Source organism: Bufo bufo, chromosome 5 (assembly GCF_905171765.1).
Source record: "Bufo bufo chromosome 5, aBufBuf1.1, whole genome shotgun sequence".
Lineage (NCBI taxonomy): Eukaryota > Metazoa > Chordata > Amphibia > Anura > Bufonidae > Bufo > Bufo bufo.
In genome coordinates, this window is record NC_053393.1 from 563,642,937 (window position 1) to 563,663,144 (window position 20,208).

Here is a 20,208-nt window from a genome sequence, read left to right on the forward strand (position 1 = left end):
ACACCTGTCACCACCTGTACACCCACATCTCATTACACCTGTCACCACCTGTACATCCACATCTCATTACAACTCTCACCACCTGTACACCCACATCTCATTACACCTGTCACCACCTGTACACCCACATCTCATTACACCTGTCACCACCTGTACACCAACATCTAATTACAACTGTCACCACCTGTACATCCACATCTCATTACACCTGTCACCACCTGTACACCAACATCTAATTACACCTGTCACCACCTGTACACCCACATCTCATTACACCTGTCACCACCTGTACATCCACATCTCATTACACCTGTCACCACCTGTACACCAACATCTCATTACACCTGTCACCACTTGTACACCCACATCTCATTACACCTGTCACCACCTGTACACCCACATCTAATTACACCTGTCACCACCTGTACACCAACATCTAATTACACCTGTCACCACCTGTACACCCACATCTCATTACACCTGTCACCACCTGTACACCCACATCTCATTACAACTGTCACCACCTGTACATCCACATCTCATTACACCTGTCACCACCTGTACACCCACATCTCATTACACCTGTCACCACCTGTACATCCACATCTCATTACAACTCTCACCACCTGTACACCTACATCTCATTACACCTGTCACCACCTGTACATCCACATCTCATTACACCTGTCACCACCTGTACACCCACATCTCATTACACCTGTCACCACCTGTACACCAACATCTAATTACACCTGTCACCACCTGTACACCAACATCTCATTACACCTGTCACCACCTGTACACCCACATCTCATTACAACTGTCACCACCTGTACATCCACATCTCATTACACCTGTCACCACCTGTACACCCACATCTCATTACACCTGTCACCACCTGTACATCCACATCTCATTACAACTCTCACCACCTGTACACCTACATCTCATTACACCTGTCACCACCTGTACACCAACATCTCATTACAACTGTCACCACCTGTACACCAACATCTAATTACACCTGTCACCACCTGTACACCCACATCTCATTACAACTGTCACCACTTGTACATCCACATCTCATTACACCTGTCACCACCTGTACACCCACATCTCATTACACCTGTCACCACCTGTACACCCACATATTATTACCCCTGTCCCCACCTGTGCACCCACATCTCATTACACCTCTCACCTCCTGTACACCCACATCTCATTACACCTGTCACCACCTGTACACCCACATCTCACTACACCTGTCCCCACCTGTGCACCCACATCTCATTACACCTGTCACCACCTGTACACCCACATCTCATTACACCTGTCACCACCTGTACACCCACATCTCATTACACCTGTCACCACCTGTACACCAACATCTAATTACACCTGTCACCACCTGTACACCAACATATCATTACACCTGTCACCACCTGTACACCCACATCTCATTACAACTGTCACCACCTGTACATCCACATCTCATTACACCTGTCACCACCTGTACACCCACATCTCATTACACCTGTCACCACCTGTACACCCACATCTCACTACACCTGTCCCCACCTGTGCACCCACATCTCATTACACCTGTCACCACCTGTACACCCACATCTCACTACACCTGTCACCACCTGTACATCCACATCCCATTACACCTGTCACCACCTGTACACCAACATCTCATTACAACTGTCACCACCTGTACACCCACATCTAATTACACCTGTCACCACCTGTACATCCACATCTCATTACACCTGTCACCACCTGTACACCCACATATTATTACCCCTGTCCCCACCTGTGCGCCCACATCTCATTACACCTCTCACCTCCTGTACACCCACATCTCACTACACCTGTCAACACCTGTACATCCACATCCCATTACACCTGTCACCACCTGTACACCAACATCTCATTACACCTGTCACCACCTGTACACCAACATCTCATTACACCTGTCACCACCTGTACAACCATATCTCATTACACGTGTCACCTGCGGTACACCCACATCTCATTACACCTGTCACCACCTGTACACACACATCTATTTATACCTGTCACCACCTGTACACCCACATCTCATTACACCTGTCACCACCTGTACACCAACATCACAAGGGTCACCACCTGCACACCCACATCTCATTACACCTGTCACCACCTGTACACCCACATCACATTACAAGGGTCACCACCTGCACACCCACATCTCATTGCACCTCTGACCACCTGCACACCCACATCTCATTACACCTGTCACCACCTGTACACCCACATCACATTACACGGGTCACCACCTCTACACCCTCATCTCATTACACCTGTAACCACATATACACCCACATCTAATTACACCTGTCATCTCCAGTACACCCACAACTCATTACACCTGTCACCACCTGTACACCCACAGCTCATTACACCTGTCACCACCTGTACACCCACAGCTCATTACACCTGTCACCACCTGTACACCCACATCTCATTACACCTGTCACCACCTGTGCACCCACATCTCATTACACCTGTCACCACCTGTACACCCACATCTCATTACACCTGTCCCCACCTGTGCACCCACATCTCATTACACCTGTCACCACCTGTACACCCACATCTCATTACACCTGTCCCCACCTGTGCACCCACATCTCATTACACCTCTCACCACCTGTACACCTCACATTTCTGTCTCTAGCTGTACATCAGTAGAATGTTTACTGGTGTTTTTTTCCAGAGTCGGTTTCTCCCGAATTAAACTGCTCAGCTATCTCAGGCTCCATGTATAGCATGTGCAGTCCCGCCTGTCCCAGGTCATGTGATGATGTAATGTTTGTTCAGGTGAGCCACCATTATTATCTTTCTTATTTCTTTTCTTACATTAGTGGGTGAGGTAGGGAGATTATGGGAGTTTTCAATTATTGTTGTGGGTGATCTTGTTCCTGATCTGCTCTTGTCCTATGTGTTGTTGGGGATCTCAGTCCTGATCTGCTCTTGCCCTGTGTGTTGTGGGTGACCTCGGTTCTGATCTCCTCCCATCCTGTGTGTTGTGGGTGATCTCGGTCCTGATCTTCTCCCGTTCCGTGTGTTGTGGGTGATCTCGGTCCTGATCTCCTCCCATCCTGTGGGTGATCTCGGTCCTGATCTCCTCCCATCCTGTGGGTGATCTCAGTCCTGATCTCCTCCCGTCCTGTTAGTTGTGGGTGATCTCGGTCCTGTTTTCCTCCCGTCCTGTGGGTGATCTCGGTCCTGATTTCCTCCCGTCCTGTGGGTGATCTCGGTCCTGATCTCCTCCCATCCTGTGGGTGATCTCAGTCCTGATCTCCTCCCGTCCTGTGTGTTGTGGGTAATCTCGGTCCTGATCTCCTCCCATCCTGTGAGTGATCTCGGTCCTGATCTCCTCCCATCCTGTGGGTGATCTCAGTCCTGATCTCCTCCCATCCTGTGGGTGATCTCAGTCCTGATCTCCTCCCATCCCGTGGGTGATCTCAGTCCTGATCTCCTCCCATCCTGTTAGTTGTGGGTGATCTCGGTCCTGATCTCCTCCCGTCCTGTGGGTGATCTCGGTCCTGATCTCCTCCCATCCTTCGGGTGATCTCAGTTCTGATCTCCTCCCGTCCTGTGGGTGATCTCGGTCCTGATCTCCTCCCATCCTTCGGGTGATCTCAGTTCTGATCTTCTCCCGTCCTGTGTGTTGTGGGTAATCTCAGTCCTGATCTCCTCCCGTCCTGTGGGTGATCTCAGTCCTAATCTCCTCCCGTCCTGTGTGTTGTGGGTGAACTCAGTCCTTATCTCTTCCCGTCCTGTGGGTGATCTCAGTCCTGATCTCCTCCCGTCCTATGTATTGGGGATAATCTCGGTTCTGATCTCGTCCCGTACTGCGTGTTGTGGGTGATCTCGGTTCTGATCTCCTCCCGTCCTGTGTGTTGTGGGTGATCTCGGTCCTGATCTCCTCCCATCCTGTGGGTGATCTCAGTCCTGATCTCCTCCCGTTCCGTGTGTTGTGGGTGATCTCGGTCCTGATCTCCTCCCGTCCTGTGGGTGATCTCAGTCCTGATCTCCTCCCGTTCCGTGTGTTGTGGGTAATCTCAGTCCTGATCTCCTCCCATCCTGTGTGTTGTGGGTGATCTTGGTCCTGATCTCCTCCCGTCCTGTGTGTTGTGGGTGATCTCGGTCCTGATTTCCTCCCATCCTGTGTGTTGTGGGTGATCCCTGATCTCCTCCCCTCCTGTGTGTTGTGGGTGATCTCGGTCCTGATCTCCTCCCGTCCTGTGGGTGATCTCAGTCCTGATCTCCTCCCGTCCTGTTAGTTGTGGGTGATCTCGGTCCTGATCTCCTCCCGTCCTGTGGGTGATCTCGGTCCTGATCTCCTCCCATCCTGTGGGGGATCTCAGTCCTGATCTCCTCCCGTCCTGTTAGTTGTGGGGGATCTCGGTCCTGATCTCCTCCCGTCCTGTGGGTGATCTCAGTCCTGATCTCCTCCCATCCTGTGGGTGATCTCAGTCCTGATCTCCTCCCATCCTGTTAGTTGTGGGTGATCTCGGTCCTGATCTCCTCCCGTCCTGTGGGTGATCTCGGTCCTGATCTCCTCCCATCCTTCGGGTGATCTCAGTTCTGATCTCCTCCCGTCCTGTGTGTTGTGGGTAATCTCAGTCCTGATCTCCTCCCGTCCTGTGGGTGATCTCAGTCCTGATCTCCTCCCGTCCTGTGGGTGATCTCGGTCCTGATCTCCTCCCGTCCTGTGGGTGATCTCAGTCCTGATCTCCTCCCGTCCTGTGTGTTGTGGGTGAACTCGGTCCTTATCTCTTCCCGTCCTGTGGGTGATCTCAGTATTGATCTCCTCCCGTCCTATGTGTTGGGGATAATCTCGGTTCTGATCTCGTCCCGTACTGCGTGTTGTGGGTGATCTCGGTTCTGATCTCCTCCCGTCCTGTGTGTTGTGGGTAATCTCGCTCCTGATCTCCTCCCGTCCTGTGGGTGATCTCAGTCCTGATCTCCTCCCGTCCTGTGTGTTGTGGGTGATCTCGGTCCTGATCTCCTCTCGTCCTATGTGTTGGGGGTAATCTCGGTCCTGATCTCCTCCCATCCTGTGGGTGATCTCAGTCCTGATCTCCTCCCATCCTGTGGGTGATCTCAGTCCTGATCTCCTCCCATCCCGTGGGTGATCTCAGTCCTGATCTCCTCCCATCCTGTTAGTTGTGGGTGATCTCGGTCCTGATCTCCTCCCGTCCTGTGGGTGATCTCGGTCCTGATCTCCTCCCATCCTTCGGGTGATCTCAGTTCTGATCTCCTCCCGTCCTGTGGGTGATCTCGGTCCTCATCTCCTCCCATCCTTCGGGTGTTCTCAGTTCTGATCTTCTCCCGTCCTGTGTGTTGTGGGTAATCTCAGTCCTGATCTCCTCCCGTCCTGTGGGTGATCTCAGTCCTAATCTCCTCCCGTCCTGTGTGTTGTGGGTGAACTCAGTCCTTATCTCTTCCCGTCCTGTGGGTGATCTCAGTCCTGATCTCCTCCCGTCCTATGTATTGGGGATAATCTCGGTTCTGATCTCGTCCCGTACTGCGTGTTGTGGGTGATCTCGGTTCTGATCTCCTCCCGTCCTGTGTGTTGTGGGTGATCTCGGTCCTGATCTCCTCCCGTCCTGTGGGTGATCTTGGTCCTGATCTCCTCCCATCCTGTGGGTGATCTCAGTCCTGATCTCCTCCCATTCCGTGTGTTGTGGGTGATCTCGGTCCTGATCTCCTCCCGTCCTGTGGGTGATCTCAGTCCTGATCTCCTCCCGTTCCGTGTGTTGTGGGTAATCTCAGTCCTGATCTCCTCCCATCCTGTGTGTTGTGGGTGATCTTGGTCCTGATCTCCTCCCGTCCTGTGTGTTGTGGGTGATCTCGGTCCTGATTTCCTCCCATCCTGTGTGTTGTGGGTGATCCCTGATCTCCTCCCCTCCTGTGTGTTGTGGGTGATCTCGGTCCTGATCTCCTCCCGTCCTGTGGGTGATCTCAGTCCTGATCTCCTCCCGTCCTGTTAGTTGTGGGTGATCTCGGTCCTGATCTCCTCCCGTCCTGTGGGTGATCTCGGTCCTGATCTCCTCCCATCCTGTGGGGGATCTCAGTCCTGATCTCCTCCCGTCCTGTTAGTTGTGGGGGATCTCGGTCCTGATCTCCTCCCGTCCTGTGGGTGATCTCAGTCCTGATCTCCTCCCATCCTGTGGGTGATCTCAGTCCTGATCTCCTCCCATCCTGTTAGTTGTGGGTGATCTCGGTCCTGATCTCCTCCCGTCCTGTGGGTGATCTCAGTCCTGATCTCCTCCCATCCTTCGGGTGATCTCAGTTCTGATCTTCTCCCGTCCTGTGTGTTGTGGGTAATCTCAGTCCTGATCTCCTCCCGTCCTGTGGGTGATCTCAGTCCTGATCTCCTCCCGTCCTGTGGGTGATCTCGGTCCTGATCTCCTCCCGTCCTGTGGGTGATCTCAGTCCTGATCTCCTCCCGTCCTGTGTGTTGTGGGTGAACTCGGTCCTGATCTCCTCCCGTCCTGTGGGTGATCTCGGTCCTGATCTCCTCCCATCCTGTGGGGGATCTCAGTCCTGATCTCCTCCCGTCCTGTTAGTTGTGGGGGATCTCGGTCCTGATCTCCTCCCGTCCTGTGGGTGATCTCAGTCCTGATCTCCTCCCATCCTGTGGGTGATCTCAGTCCTGATCTCCTCCCATCCTGTTAGTTGTGGGTGATCTCGGTCCTGATCTCCTCCCGTCCTGTGGGTGATCTCGGTCCTCATCTCCTCCCATCCTTCGGGTGTTCTCAGTTCTGATCTTCTCCCGTCCTGTGTGTTGTGGGTAATCTCAGTCCTGATCTCCTCCCGTCCTGTGGGTGATCTCAGTCCTAATCTCCTCCCGTCCTGTGTGTTGTGGGTGAACTCAGTCCTTATCTCTTCCCGTCCTGTGGGTGATCTCAGTCCTGATCTCCTCCCGTCCTATGTATTGGGGATAATCTCGGTTCTGATCTCGTCCCGTACTGCGTGTTGTGGGTGATCTCGGTTCTGATCTCCTCCCGTCCTGTGTGTTGTGGGTGATCTCGGTCCTGATCTCCTCCCGTCCTGTGGGTGATCTTGGTCCTGATCTCCTCCCGTCCTGTGGGTGATCTCAGTCCTGATCTCCTCCCATTCCGTGTGTTGTGGGTGATCTCGGTCCTGATCTCCTCCCGTCCTGTGGGTGATCTCAGTCCTGATCTCCTCCCGTTCCGTGTGTTGTGGGTAATCTCAGTCCTGATCTCCTCCCATCCTGTGTGTTGTGGGTGATCTTGGTCCTGATCTCCTCCCGTCCTGTGTGTTGTGGGTGATCTCGGTCCTGATTTCCTCCCATCCTGTGTGTTGTGGGTGATCCCTGATCTCCTCCCCTCCTGTGTGTTGTGGGTGATCTCGGTCCTGATCTCCTCCCGTCCTGTGGGTGATCTCAGTCCTGATCTCCTCCCGTCCTGTTAGTTGTGGGTGATCTCGGTCCTGATCTCCTCCCGTCCTGTGGGTGATCTCGGTCCTGATCTCCTCCCATCCTGTGGGGGATCTCAGTCCTGATCTCCTCCCGTCCTGTTAGTTGTGGGGGATCTCGGTCCTGATCTCCTCCCGTCCTGTGGGTGATCTCAGTCCTGATCTCCTCCCATCCTGTGGGTGATCTCAGTCCTGATCTCCTCCCATCCTGTTAGTTGTGGGTGATCTCGGTCCTGATCTCCTCCCGTCCTGTGGGTGATCTCGGTCCTGATCTCCTCCCATCCTTCGGGTGATCTCAGTTCTGATCTCCTCCCGTCCTGTGTGTTGTGGGTAATCTCAGTCCTGATCTCCTCCCGTCCTGTGGGTGATCTCAGTCCTGATCTCCTCCCGTCCTGTGGGTGATCTCGGTCCTGATCTCCTCCCGTCCTGTGGGTGATCTCAGTCCTGATCTCCTCCCGTCCTGTGTGTTGTGGGTGAACTCGGTCCTTATCTCTTCCCGTCCTGTGGGTGATCTCAGTCCTGATCTCCTCCCGTCCTATGTGTTGGGGATAATCTCGGTTCTGATCTAGTCCCGTACTGCGTGTTGTGGGTGATCTCGGTTCTGATCTCCTCCCGTCCTGTGTGTTGTGGGTGATCTCGGTCCTGATCTCCTCCCGTCCTGTGTGTTGTGGGTAATCTCGCTCCTGATCTCCTCCCGTCCTGTGGGTGATCTCAGTCCTGATCTCCTCCCGTCCTGTGTGTTGTGGGTGATCTCGGTCCTGATCTCCTCTCGTCCTATGTGTTGGGGATAATCTTGGTTCTGATCTCCTCCCGTCCTATGTGTTGGGGATAATCTCGGTTCTGATCTCCTCCCGTTCTGCGTGTTGTGGGTGATCTCGGTCCTGTGCTCTGTAATGATGTCAGGATTCAGAGAGTGATGTTATTACTAACATGGTGACATCATCATTAACTGTCTCCCCCAGCAATGCTCCGAGCACTGCCTGCCAGGCTGTCATTGCCCCCCTGGGAAGATGCTGGCTCATAATGGCTCCTTATGTGTGGAGCTGGAGGACTGCACCTGCCTAGATATTCTGACCGGCAGGAGACACCAACCAGGGGCGACTGTAGCCAAGGGGGATGGGTGTAATAACTGGTAAGATCTGCTTCACTCGATCACATTACCCCTCACATGTTCTGTGATTCCTGTGACTAATGTCTGATGTCTCCATAGCACCTGTGTGAACGGCGCAATGAAGTGTACCAGTGCGGTCTGTGCTGGTGAGTGCTGTGGGTATGGTGAGGGGAATCTGGGTTACAGTAGGAGGCTGGTGCCGTGGTCATTCTCATGGACAGGACCTGGGATAGACATGGAATTAGAGGCTCTTAAGTTTTGTGGCTGCCCTGTGGACTAATCCAAGGGGCCCCTGATGATTTCTGAGTTCACTATACTGAAGAGCTGAGTGTAGATGGGCAACTGATCAACATCTCCTGGAATAATTCCCATCATGTTTATGTCAGTGGCCGGCAGCTGGTGTGTATGGTCAGCCTGGACCCCTTGCTCCAGGACATGCGGTACTGAGGTGGTGACACGATACCGGAGCTGTGCTTGTCCCAGACCGCGAGGTGGTGGAGAGGAATGTGAGGATGTCCAGCAGTACTATGGTGACACTGGGGTGCAGCTGGAGCACAGGGAGTGCCCACACCCATCCTTCTGTCCAGGTAACCTGCAGGGAGATGATGTACCTCCAACCTGACACAGCCAAGCACCATGTAACCACCAGTCATGTCTCCACAGTCAATGGGAACTGGGGTCCATGGAGTCCGTGGTCATATTGTGACGCCTGTTCAGGAGATGCTGTGAGGACCAGGCAGTGTAATAACCCACCAGCACGGTTTGGGGGTTCACCATGTATGGGGGAGTCCAGGCAGAGCCAGGCCTGCCGAGACAACAGCACCCAGTGCTCAGGTAATTGGGATGGGATCATACACATGGCTGTGATCTACATACTTAGGCTGATATGAGGTCAACTCCACCTGCATTCCGGGAGCGGGTCATTTCCACAGATTATTTGGAATATTGTAGACATGAAGGTTTATGTTCTCTTGTGCAGAATGTGGCAGAGCCCAGGTGGACTTCACCTGTGGTAAACCCTGCCCCCGATCCTGTGACGATCTTCATGGAGACAGTGGATGTTTGGACAGCGAGGAGTGCCAGCCATCATGTGGGTGTCCAGAGGGGCAGCTCATGCAGGATGGGGAGTGTGTGGCCCCCAATGACTGCAGATGCAAATATCAGAACCTCACTCTAAGTAAGTTCTGTCTGGTAGAAAGACGAGGATGACATGATGCTGAGACCTCCACAGAAACAGGTCATGTCCCTCCTCAATATTACAGATGATTCACTTTTATTTATACTATTTCTAGGATCATTGGACTCTGGTTCTGGTTCTGCCTGGTCTGGTCCCATCCTTTGGGAATATGCGCAGCCTGGAGAAGTAGTGCTTAGTCCGTGTCAGAACTGGTGAGTGATTGGCCCATGCTGAGCCAGCTGGAAAACATTGTGGTGCTAGACTCCACTACATACACTACATACACTATGTTCCATCCTACAGTTTTGTGTCCTTACACCCCACTCCTGGCCCCTCTCACCTGAGAAATGTAATTTTTCCATTTGCATTCTACATGTGCAAGAAAAGCTGAAAAGCTGGATTTGGGTAAACCTGGTGAGACCTTAACAGCTCCACTACTACAGAACTGACCTCATGACTCCACCACTTCACCATTGAACTCATGACTCCACCAGTCCACGACTGAGCTCATGACTCCACCATAATGAACTGAACTCGTGACTCCACCACTTAACCAGTGAACCCATGACTCCACCATAATGAACTGAACTCGTGACTCCACAACTTCAATATGGAGCTCATGACTAAACCACTTCAATACTGAGCTCATGACTAAACCACTTCACCACTGAGCTCATGTCTCCACCATAATGAACTGAACTCATGACTCCACCAGTCCACCACTTAGCTCATGACTCCACCAGTCCACCACTGAGCCTATGACTCCACCATAATGAACTGAACTCATGACTCCACCAGTCCACCACTGAGCTCATGACTCCACCATAATGAACTGAACTGATGACTCCACAACTTCAACACTGAGCTCATGACTAAACCACTTCAATACTGAGCTCATGACTAAACCACTTCACCACTGAGCTCATGTCTCCACCATAATGAACTGAACTCATGACTCCACCAGTCCACCACTTAGCTCATGACTCCACCTGTCCACCACTGAGCTCATGACTCCACCATAATGAACTGAACTCATGACTCCACAACTTCACCACTGAACTCATGACTCCACCACTTCACCACTGAGCTCATGACTCCACAACTTCACCACTGAACTCATGACTCCACCACTCCAACACTGAGCTCATGACTCCACCAGTCCAATACTGAGCTCATGACTCCACCACTACAGAACTAAGCTCATGACTCCACCAGTCCAACACTGAGCTCATGACCACCAGTCCAACACTGAGCTCATGACACCACCAGTCCAACATTGAGCTCATGACTCCACCAGTCCAACACTGAGCTCATGACTCCGCCACAAAATTCTGTTGCGAAGTAAGCCAACCAACAGGTGGTATAAAGTTAGAGAAAGACGTCTATCCATGCATCAGATTATCCAGCCTGAGACACTGGGATGAATCTGGTGGTTCTTTAGTGTCTAAGTTTCTACATTTTAGACAGGATTACTGTCTGTGTCCAATTTCAGCACCTGCTCCAGTGGAATCCTACTCTGTACACCAGACCCCCAGTGTCGTCTGGACGGTGAGTGGGGAAAGTGGAGCTCCTGGACCTCATGTTCTGCAACCTGTGGAGGAGGAGTCCAGACTCGGTCAAGAGTGTGTGAAAGTCCTGCCCCCCAGAATGGTGGTCATGATTGTGTGGGGGACTATGATCAGAAGAGACATTGCTGGGGCCCCAGCTGTCCAGGTAAGTGCAGCACTACCATGGTGTAGATCTTCTCCTTTCTTCATCCCAGGTTCTGGTCCAGCATTTTTCTATCTTGAGTTCTTTGGGGTATCTGTTGTGTCTGATTCTGTATGTGTACATCTGGTTACAGAGCTGGATCCATGGAGCGAGTGGTCCTCGTGGTCACCCTGCAGCATGACCTGTGGGGGAGGAGAGCAGATCCGGGTCCGGGAGTGTCAGCACCTGGAATGTGAAGGAAAAGCCATCCAGAGCCGGATGTGTAACAACCAAGTGTGTCTAGGTAAAGTATGGTGAACAGATAATTAACAAGTGACTTCTGACTAAACTAAAGGCAGATCGGGTAAACACTGTAGATCCTGTGAAGGAGCACAAAATCCATGAGTAGATCCTCACAGATCACAATTCACCTGATTATATGACAATGATGGTTCTTCCCTTGTCCTCACCAGATATCGGCTGTCCCGTGGACCGTCTCTACCGAGAGTGTGGGAAGGATGACAGCTGTCCATACAGTTGTGCTCACCTCGCCCAGCAGGTGGAATGCTTTCCAGATGACTGTGAGGAGGGATGTCACTGCCCGCTGGGCACCTACTTCCATAATGGCTCCTGTGTCACGGTCAGATATCATAAAAGCTGAAACTATTAAAGGCACAATATCCTTTGTTTACCTCCAGGAATGACCATCTGTCCTGGTCATGTGACAGTCACACCAGCCGTGTCCTCTCTGTCCATCATGTGACCAGAACAGACATGTTGTCATCCTCTGGAAGCACGCGCTGCTCACTGATGCCGCTCTGACATTACACCCTCTGTTGTGGTCAGGACTGTCCTTGTCTGGTGACAGAGGATGTTCTCCATGGACTGAGGAGTCACATATCTGGCCACCTGAAAATCCAGCAAGGAGCAACACCAAGAGCAGGAGACGAGCTGATGCCAGGAGCAAAGGTTCACCTGGGCTGCAGCTCATGGTAGGGGCCACCTCTCCATGTCTCCTGCTCATCACTTTCTCTTCATCCTTTTTCTTCTCCTTATTCTATTTCTTAACTTTCTTCTTCTTTTCCTCTTTCTTGTTTTTCCTTCTTCTTTTCTGCTTCCTTCTTCTGTTCTTTCTTCGCTTCTTTTTTTCCTATGTTTGCTTTTTTTCTTCTTCCATCTTCCTTTTTCGTTCATCTTCACCCTCTTTCTTCTTCATTTGTCCTATTTTTTTGTCTTCTTCCTGTTTCTTCTTTCGTCTCCTCCTCTTTCTCTCCTCTTCCTTCTTCTTTTGTCTTCTTTCATCTTCCTCTTTCTTCTTCCATCTGCCTCCTTGTTTTTCTTTCTTTCTTTTTTCTTTCTTCTTTTTTTTCTTCTCTTTTTTTCCCTTCTCCTCCTCCTTCAACTTCTCCATTTTATTCTTCTTCCACCTCTTCCTCCTTCTTTTATCTTCTTCCTCATTCTTCTTCTTTTTGTTCTGTTCTTCATCTTCCCCTTAATTTTTTCTGCTTCTTCTTCCTCTTAATTCTTCTTTTCCTTTATCTTCCTTTCTTCCTCTTCTTGCTTGTCTGGTGGTAATATTATGGCCTCTTACATCCACCTTTGTCCACGCTGCAGCACGTGTGTGAACGGCCACATGAACTGCACGTTTTCTGCTTGTCCTGTGGACAGAGGCTTCACCCAGTGGACGCCCTGGAGCCCCTGCTCAGTGACCTGTGGAGGCCTAGGTAACATGACACGATCACGTGACTGCACCAACCCTGCGCCAGCCAATGGAGGGGGAGAGTGTGAGGGACCTGATGTGGACATAAAGTACTGTCAGACAGCAGAGTGCGGAGGTGAGTGCATCCCACCCCAGGGGGCGCCACACTCAGTACACCTCCATATCTGACAGATCACCTGTGCGTTCTCTCTTCCAGATGTAACCGAACCAACCACGGAGACGCCCACGGAAGCCACAGGTAAAGGTAGAACTGTGGTCTTATAGCTGTAAAAAAGAAAATGCTGAGACTTGCGGAGCACGAGCTCTGGCCTGGAGCACGCCAAGCTGCCGCCAGTCACATGACCACATGGTCTGCGCCATTCTTGTAGGCTTCATACAAGTCACTCCATAAGGACCTGGCTCTTATCAATGACTCCAGCTCCATCTCACCAGAGCCTCCTGTTTGTTCCCCGTGCTTTTCAGTCCAGCTTCTCTCTATTAGGACACAGTTACCAGGAGGCCCTGAGTTATTAATTGTGGGACCCCTCTGATCTCATCCAGGCTCGGCGGAGGAGCTTAGTCCCTGGTCACAGTGGACACCATGTTCTAAGAGCTGCTCAGACGTCAGGTATCCTGCAGTGAAGACGCGCTCCCGGTTCTGCCCTAGTGGAAAGAATTGTACAGGAGAGTCCTTCCAGGAGGCCGTGTGTAACCTACCCCAATGTACCAGTAAGTACACGTCCCCTTATCTTCAGGAACTTACCTAGTGCTAAGCAACACCGAGGTACATCATCTCTTATACTCCAGTCACTGCTACGTGATATAATAGTAGAATAGTGACTGCAGCTCTAGATGTGACTGGAGTATAAGCCATGATGTAACAGCAGAGCTGTGACTGCAGCTCTGGATGTGACTGGATGTAACTCTGAAGCGAATGCCTCTCCGTCTCCCTCTTGTCAGGTCCAGACTCTCATCTGTGTGACTCAGGCGACTGTAGGGACAGAAACTGTTCATGGAACCCATGGTCAGAGTGGAGCGAGTGTTCTCGGTCTTGTGGTGTTGGGCAGCAAAAACGTCTCCGCACATACAACCCCCCTGGTGACAGAGGCCTATGGTGTGAGGACATCCTGACCGGACATATGGAGCGCCGCTTCTGTAACCTGCAGGCCTGTACAGGTAACTGAGCACAGAGGTGGTGACAATGGCAGCTGTGATGAGTTAGCAGTGGTGGAGTTAGCAGTGGTGGTGATGTGGTGATAGCAGTGGTGGGGGTTGTTGTGGTGGCAGTAGCAGAGGTGGAGGTAGCAGTGGTGGTGATGTGGTGCTAGCAGTAGTGGAGGTAGCAGTGGTGGTGATAGCAGTGGTGGGGGTTGTTGTGGTGGCAGTAGCAGAGGTGGAGGTAGCAGTGGTGGTGATAGCAGTAGTGGAGGTAGCATTGCTGGTGATGTGGTGATAGCAGTGGTGGGGATTGTTGTGGTGGCAGTAGCAGAGGTAGCAGTGGTGGTGATGTGGTGCTAGCAGTAATGGAGGTAGCAGTGGTGGTGATAGCAGTGGTGGGGATTGTTGTGGTGGCAGTAGCAGAGGTGGAGGTAGCAGTGGTGGTGATAGCAGTGGTGGGGGTTGTTGTGGTGGCAATAGCAGAGGTAGCAGTGGTGGTGATGTGGTGATAGCAGTAGTGGAGGTAGCACTGGTGGTGATAGCAGTGGTGGGGATTGTTGTGGTGGCAGTAGCAGAGGTGGAGGTAGCAGTGGTGGTGATAGCAGTAGTGGAGGTAGCACTGGTGGTGATAGCAGTGGTGGGGATTGTTGTGGTGGCAGTAGCAGAGGTGGAGGTAGCAGTGGTGGTGATAGCAGTAGTGGAGGTAGCATTGCTGGTGATGTGGTGATAGCAGTGGTGGGGGTTGTTGTGGTGGCAGTAGCAGAGGTGGGGGTAGCAGTGGTGGTGATAGCAGTAGTGGAGGTAGCATTGCTGGTGATGTGGTGGTAGCAGTGGTGGGGGTGGTTGTGGTAGCAGTAGCGGAGGTAGAGGTAGCAGTGGTGATGTGGTGGTAGGAATAGTGGAGGTGGAGATAGCAGTGGTGGTGATGTGGTTGGGGTGGCAGTGCAGGTAGCAGTGGTGGGGTTGGTTGTGGTGATAGCAGTGGCGTTGATAGTGCTGGTGCCAGAGTCCATAACTGTGTTGGTCGGTGACATCATCCATCTCTCTCTCTTTAGTAAATGGCAGCTGGTCCAAGTGGAGCCCGTGGTCTTGGTGTGACCGTTCGTGTGGTGGAGGGAGGTCAGTGAGGAGCAGGACCTGCACCAGCCCGCCCCCAAAAAATGGAGGAAAGGAGTGCGTGGGTGAGAAGTACCAAGTGCGGGTCTGCAATCCAAGGCCTTGTGGTAAGAGCAGAGACGTAATGACTTAGGCTTTAAAGGGTCGGTGCGGAGAATGAGATGAATCCACGTATCTGCAGCGTTCTAATAGACAGTTTTTTGTGTACAATAAACAAAACAGTTCTGCACAAAAATGTCAGACTTTTGGGGATTTTCCGCCAGTCTCGCTATTTTTTCACAAAGTAGGAGGGGCTTGTCAGAAGGGACCTGGTCATTGTCGGTCCCAGGCACTGGCACCAATTATACCACAGTTCTTCGCCAACTCAGTTCCAAATGCAGCATTATTAAGAGGGGAGCGGCTTTTAGTAAATGTGGAGCTGTTCTCTCCAGTGATTGCACAAAAATGTGACTGCAGGAAGCTTCATTTACATGGGACTGCGCTGGCCCTTTAATTCTTCTCAGATGCCTCACTGTCTGCCCCTCTTCGTCTCTTCCATGTAGAGGACGGTTGCCCCTCAGGTATGGAACAGGTTGGATGCGCTAATCGTTGTCCTCGGCGTTGTGCAGACCTTCAGCAGGGGATTGTGTGCCTGGACGCAGAGGTGTGCGAGCCGGGGTGTCGCTGCCCCTCAGGTCAGTCTCTGTCCTATGGACCGGGAGGGGGGGGGGGGTCGTCACGGTCAAGGCGATGCTCACTGCTCACCTCCTCGTCCTGTTGTCAGGGTCACTGCAGCAGGACGGACACTGTGTCCCCATCGCTCAGTGCGACTGCACCGACAGCCACGGCCAGAGCTGGACCCCCCAGAGCGCCCTCCGGGATGACTGCAATAACTGCACCTGCATCCACGGCCAACTTCAGTGCAGCAAGGACCGCTGCCCCCGCCCGGACTGCACATGGAGTCAGTGGTCTGCCTGGTCCCAGTGCTCCTCCACCTGTGGAACTGGCCACAAGACACGCTTCAGGTGATCACCAGTGTGCCTTCTATGGGCGGATATTCTTCTCGAAGACTCGCTGAATATCCTGTAGTGCCTGTTACACTGCCAACCACAGTATCCACCCAAAAGTGCCCCCATTACACTGCCAACCACAGTATCTGCCCAACAGTGCCCCCATTACACAGCCAACCACAGTGCCCCCAACAATGCCGCCATTACACTGCCAACCACAGAGCCCCCCAACAGTGCCCCCATTACACTGCCAACCACAATACCCCTCAACAATGCCCCATTACTCTGCCAGCCACAGTGGCCCCAACAATGCTCCCATTACACTGCCAACCACAGTGCCCCATTACACTGCCAACCACAGTGCCCCCATTACACTGCCAACCACAGAGCCACACAACAGTGCCCCCATTACACAGCCAACCACAGTGCCTCCAACAATGCCCCCATTACACTGCCAACCACAGTATCCACCCAACAGTGCCCCCATTACACTTCCAACCACAGTATCCACCCAAAAGTGCCCCATTACACTGCCAACCACAGTATCCACCCAAAAGTGCCCCCATTACACTGCCAACCACAGTATCCACCCAAAAGTGCCCCCATTACACTGCCAACCACAGTATCTGCCCAACAGTGCCCGATTACACTGCCAACCACAGAGCCACCCAACAGTGCCCCCATTACACAGCCAACCACAGTGCCCCCAACAATGCCCCCATTACACTGCCAACCACAGAGCCACCCAACAGTGCCCCCATTACACAGCCAACCACAGTGCCTCCAACAATTCCCCCATTACACAGCCAACCACAGTATCCACCCAACAGTGCCCCCATTACACTGCCAACCACAGTGCCCCCATTACACTGCCAACCACAGAGCCACCCAACAGTGCCCCCATTACACTGCCAACCACAGTGCCTCCAACAATGCCCCCATTACACTGCCAACCACAGTATCCACCCAACAGTGCCCCCATTACACTGCCAACCACAGTATCCACCCAAAAGTGCCCCATTACACTGCTAACCACAGTATCCACCCAAAAGTGCCCCCATTACACTGCCAACCATCCACCCAACAGTGCCCCCATTACACTGCCAACAACAGTATCTGCCCAACAGTGCCCCCATTACACTGCCAACAACAGTATCTGCCCAACAGTGCCCCCATTACACAGCCAACCACAGTGCCCCCAATAATACCCCATTACACTGCCAGCCACATTGCCCTACTACAGTGCCTCCATTATACTGCCCCTCAACATCCATATACACTGCCCTCAATACATCCATTACACTGCCAACCACAGTGCCCCCTAACAATGCCCCCATTACATTGCCAACTACAGTGCCCCCTAACAATGCCTCCAGTATTCTGCCAACCACAGTGCCTGCCCAACAATACTTCTGTTACACTGCCCCCAACAATGCCCCATTACACGTCCAGCCACTGCCCCAAGTGCTGCCCTCACTTGTCATCTATAGATGGGGGTGCGCAGTGCTGGAACGGGAGAATGCCAGGGGCGCTAAGATATATGCAACCTCTGAATATAAGCTGCATCACTGTCTGAGTGGAGACCATGACTCCCATCATCTGAATGCCAAGCTTTGACCCAACAGCCCTGAATGTTCACACCCTCTTGTATGCTATTCTGAATAAGCACCGCCTCTTTCCAGTCCCAGTGCGCTGCCTTCATACTGGCAGTGATCTCCTTCGATTTCCCCAGGACTGAGGACATTTTGCACCACGGAAATCTTGCAGTAATGTGGCTTACATTCAAGGATTGCAGAAATCTCAGCGCCCGCAGGGGCTCACTCCATAATCACAACCATCACACACTTTCATCTGGGAGCCCATGGGCAGCTGCCTTCTTGTGATGGGACCGACGCTCATAGTGTCTGTTTTTCTGTTGTCCACAGGTCTCCCATACCAGAGTCAGGCAGGAGTCAGTGTCCATCTCCAGAGCAGCAATCTCGCCCATGTTACCTGGAGATGTGCCCTACCCTGTGCCCACACAATGGCTCCGAGTGGAGTTTGGGTGACATGTGGCTGGCGGGGGAGTGTCAGCAGTGGTCAGTATGAGCCATGCTCTATTGTCTGTACGTGACCCCGCCATGTGTCGCTCACCATCTTTGCTTTTCCTTCTAGCATCTGCACCCCGGAGGGCAATTACTGCCAGGACATTGAGTGCAGGGGTAAGGACTCTTCTACTGATCTTGTCTCATATCTACATATACAGGGAGTGCAGAATTATTAGGCAAGTTGTATTTTTGAGGATTCATTTTATTATTGAACAACAACCATGTTCTCAATGAACCCAAAAAACTCATTAATATCAAAGCTGAATATTTTTGGAAGTAGTTTTTAGTTTGTTTTTAGTTTTAGCTATTTTAGGGGGATATCTGTGTGTGCAGGTGACTATTACTGTGCATAATTATTAGGCAACTTAACAAAAAACAAATATATACCCATTTCAATTATTTATTTTTACCAGTGAAACCAATATAACATCTCAACATTCACAAATATACATTTCTGACATTCAAAAACAAAACAAAAACAAATCAGTGACCAATATAGCCACATTTCTTTGCAAGGACACTCAAAAGCCTGCCATCCATGGATTCTGTCAGTGTTTTGATCTGTTCACCATCAACATTGCGTGCAGCAGCAACCACAGCCTCCCAGACACTGTTCAGAGAGGTGTACTGTTTTCCCTCCTTGTAAATCTCACATTTGATGATGGACCACAGGTTCTCAATGGGGTTCAGATCAGGTGAACAAGGAGGCCATGTCATTAGATTTTCTTCTTTTATACCCTTTCTTGCCAGCCACGCTGTGGAGTACTTGGACGCGTGTGATGGAGCATTGTCCTGCATGAAAATCATGTTTTTCTTGAAGGATGCAGACTTCTTCCTGTACCACTGCTTGAAGAAGGTGTCTTCCAGAAACTGGCAGTAGGACTTGGAGTTGAGCTTGACTCCATCCTCAACCCGAAAAGGCCCCACAAGCTCATCTTTGATGATACCAGCCCAAACCAGTACTCCACCTCCACCTTGCTGGCGTCTGAGTCGGACTGGAGCTCTCTGCCCTTTACCAATCCAGCCACGGGCCCATCCATCTGGCCCATCAAGACTCACTCTCATTTCATCAGTCCATAAAACCTTCGAAAATCAGTCTTGAGATATTTCTTGGCCCAGTCTTGACGTTTCAGCTTGTGTGGTGGTCGTCTTTCAGCCTTTCTTACCTTGGCCATGTCTCTGAGTATTGCACACCTTGTGCTTTTGGGCACTCCAGTGATGTTGCAGCTCTGAAATATGGCCAAACTGGTGGCAAGTGGCATCTTGGCAGCTGCACACTTGACTTTTCTCAGTTCATGGGCAGTTATTTTGCGCCTTGGTTTGTTCACACGCTTCTTGCGACCCTGTTGACTATTTTGAATGAAACGCTTGATTGTTCGATGATCACGCTTCAGAAGCTTTGCAATTTTAAGAGTGCTGCATCCCTCTACAAGATATCTCACTATTTTTTACTTTTCTGAGGCTGTCAAGTCCTTCTTTTGACCCATTTTGCCAAAGGAAAGGAAGTTGCCTAATAATTATGCACACCTAATATAGGGTGTTGATGTCATTAGACCACACCCCTTCTCATTACAGAGATGCACATCACCTAATATGCTTAATTGGTAGTAGGCTTTCGAGCCTATACAGCTTGGAGTAAGACAACATGCATAAAGAGGATGATGTGGTCAAAATACTCATTTGCC

General features: G+C 51.6%; 1 protein-coding gene across 1 annotated transcript in view; it reads left to right on the forward strand.

The window, feature by feature from the left end:
• LOC121002663 (SCO-spondin-like) overlaps positions 1-20,208 on the forward strand; it is a 190,236-nt gene that overhangs the window by 126,470 nt on the left and 43,558 nt on the right. The window contains 20 exon segments of the mRNA XM_040434096.1: positions 2,762-2,859; positions 8,460-8,629; positions 8,708-8,754; positions 8,995-9,195; positions 9,272-9,442; positions 9,588-9,785; positions 9,901-9,997; positions 11,278-11,498; positions 11,629-11,778; positions 11,948-12,114; positions 12,321-12,466; positions 13,089-13,309; positions 13,391-13,432; positions 13,735-13,902; positions 14,140-14,349; positions 15,387-15,554; positions 15,990-16,121; positions 16,211-16,451; positions 18,362-18,514; positions 18,591-18,637. Coding sequence (XP_040290030.1) covers positions 2,762-2,859; positions 8,460-8,629; positions 8,708-8,754; positions 8,995-9,195; positions 9,272-9,442; positions 9,588-9,785; positions 9,901-9,997; positions 11,278-11,498; positions 11,629-11,778; positions 11,948-12,114; positions 12,321-12,466; positions 13,089-13,309; positions 13,391-13,432; positions 13,735-13,902; positions 14,140-14,349; positions 15,387-15,554; positions 15,990-16,121; positions 16,211-16,451; positions 18,362-18,514; positions 18,591-18,637 — 3,048 coding nt within the window.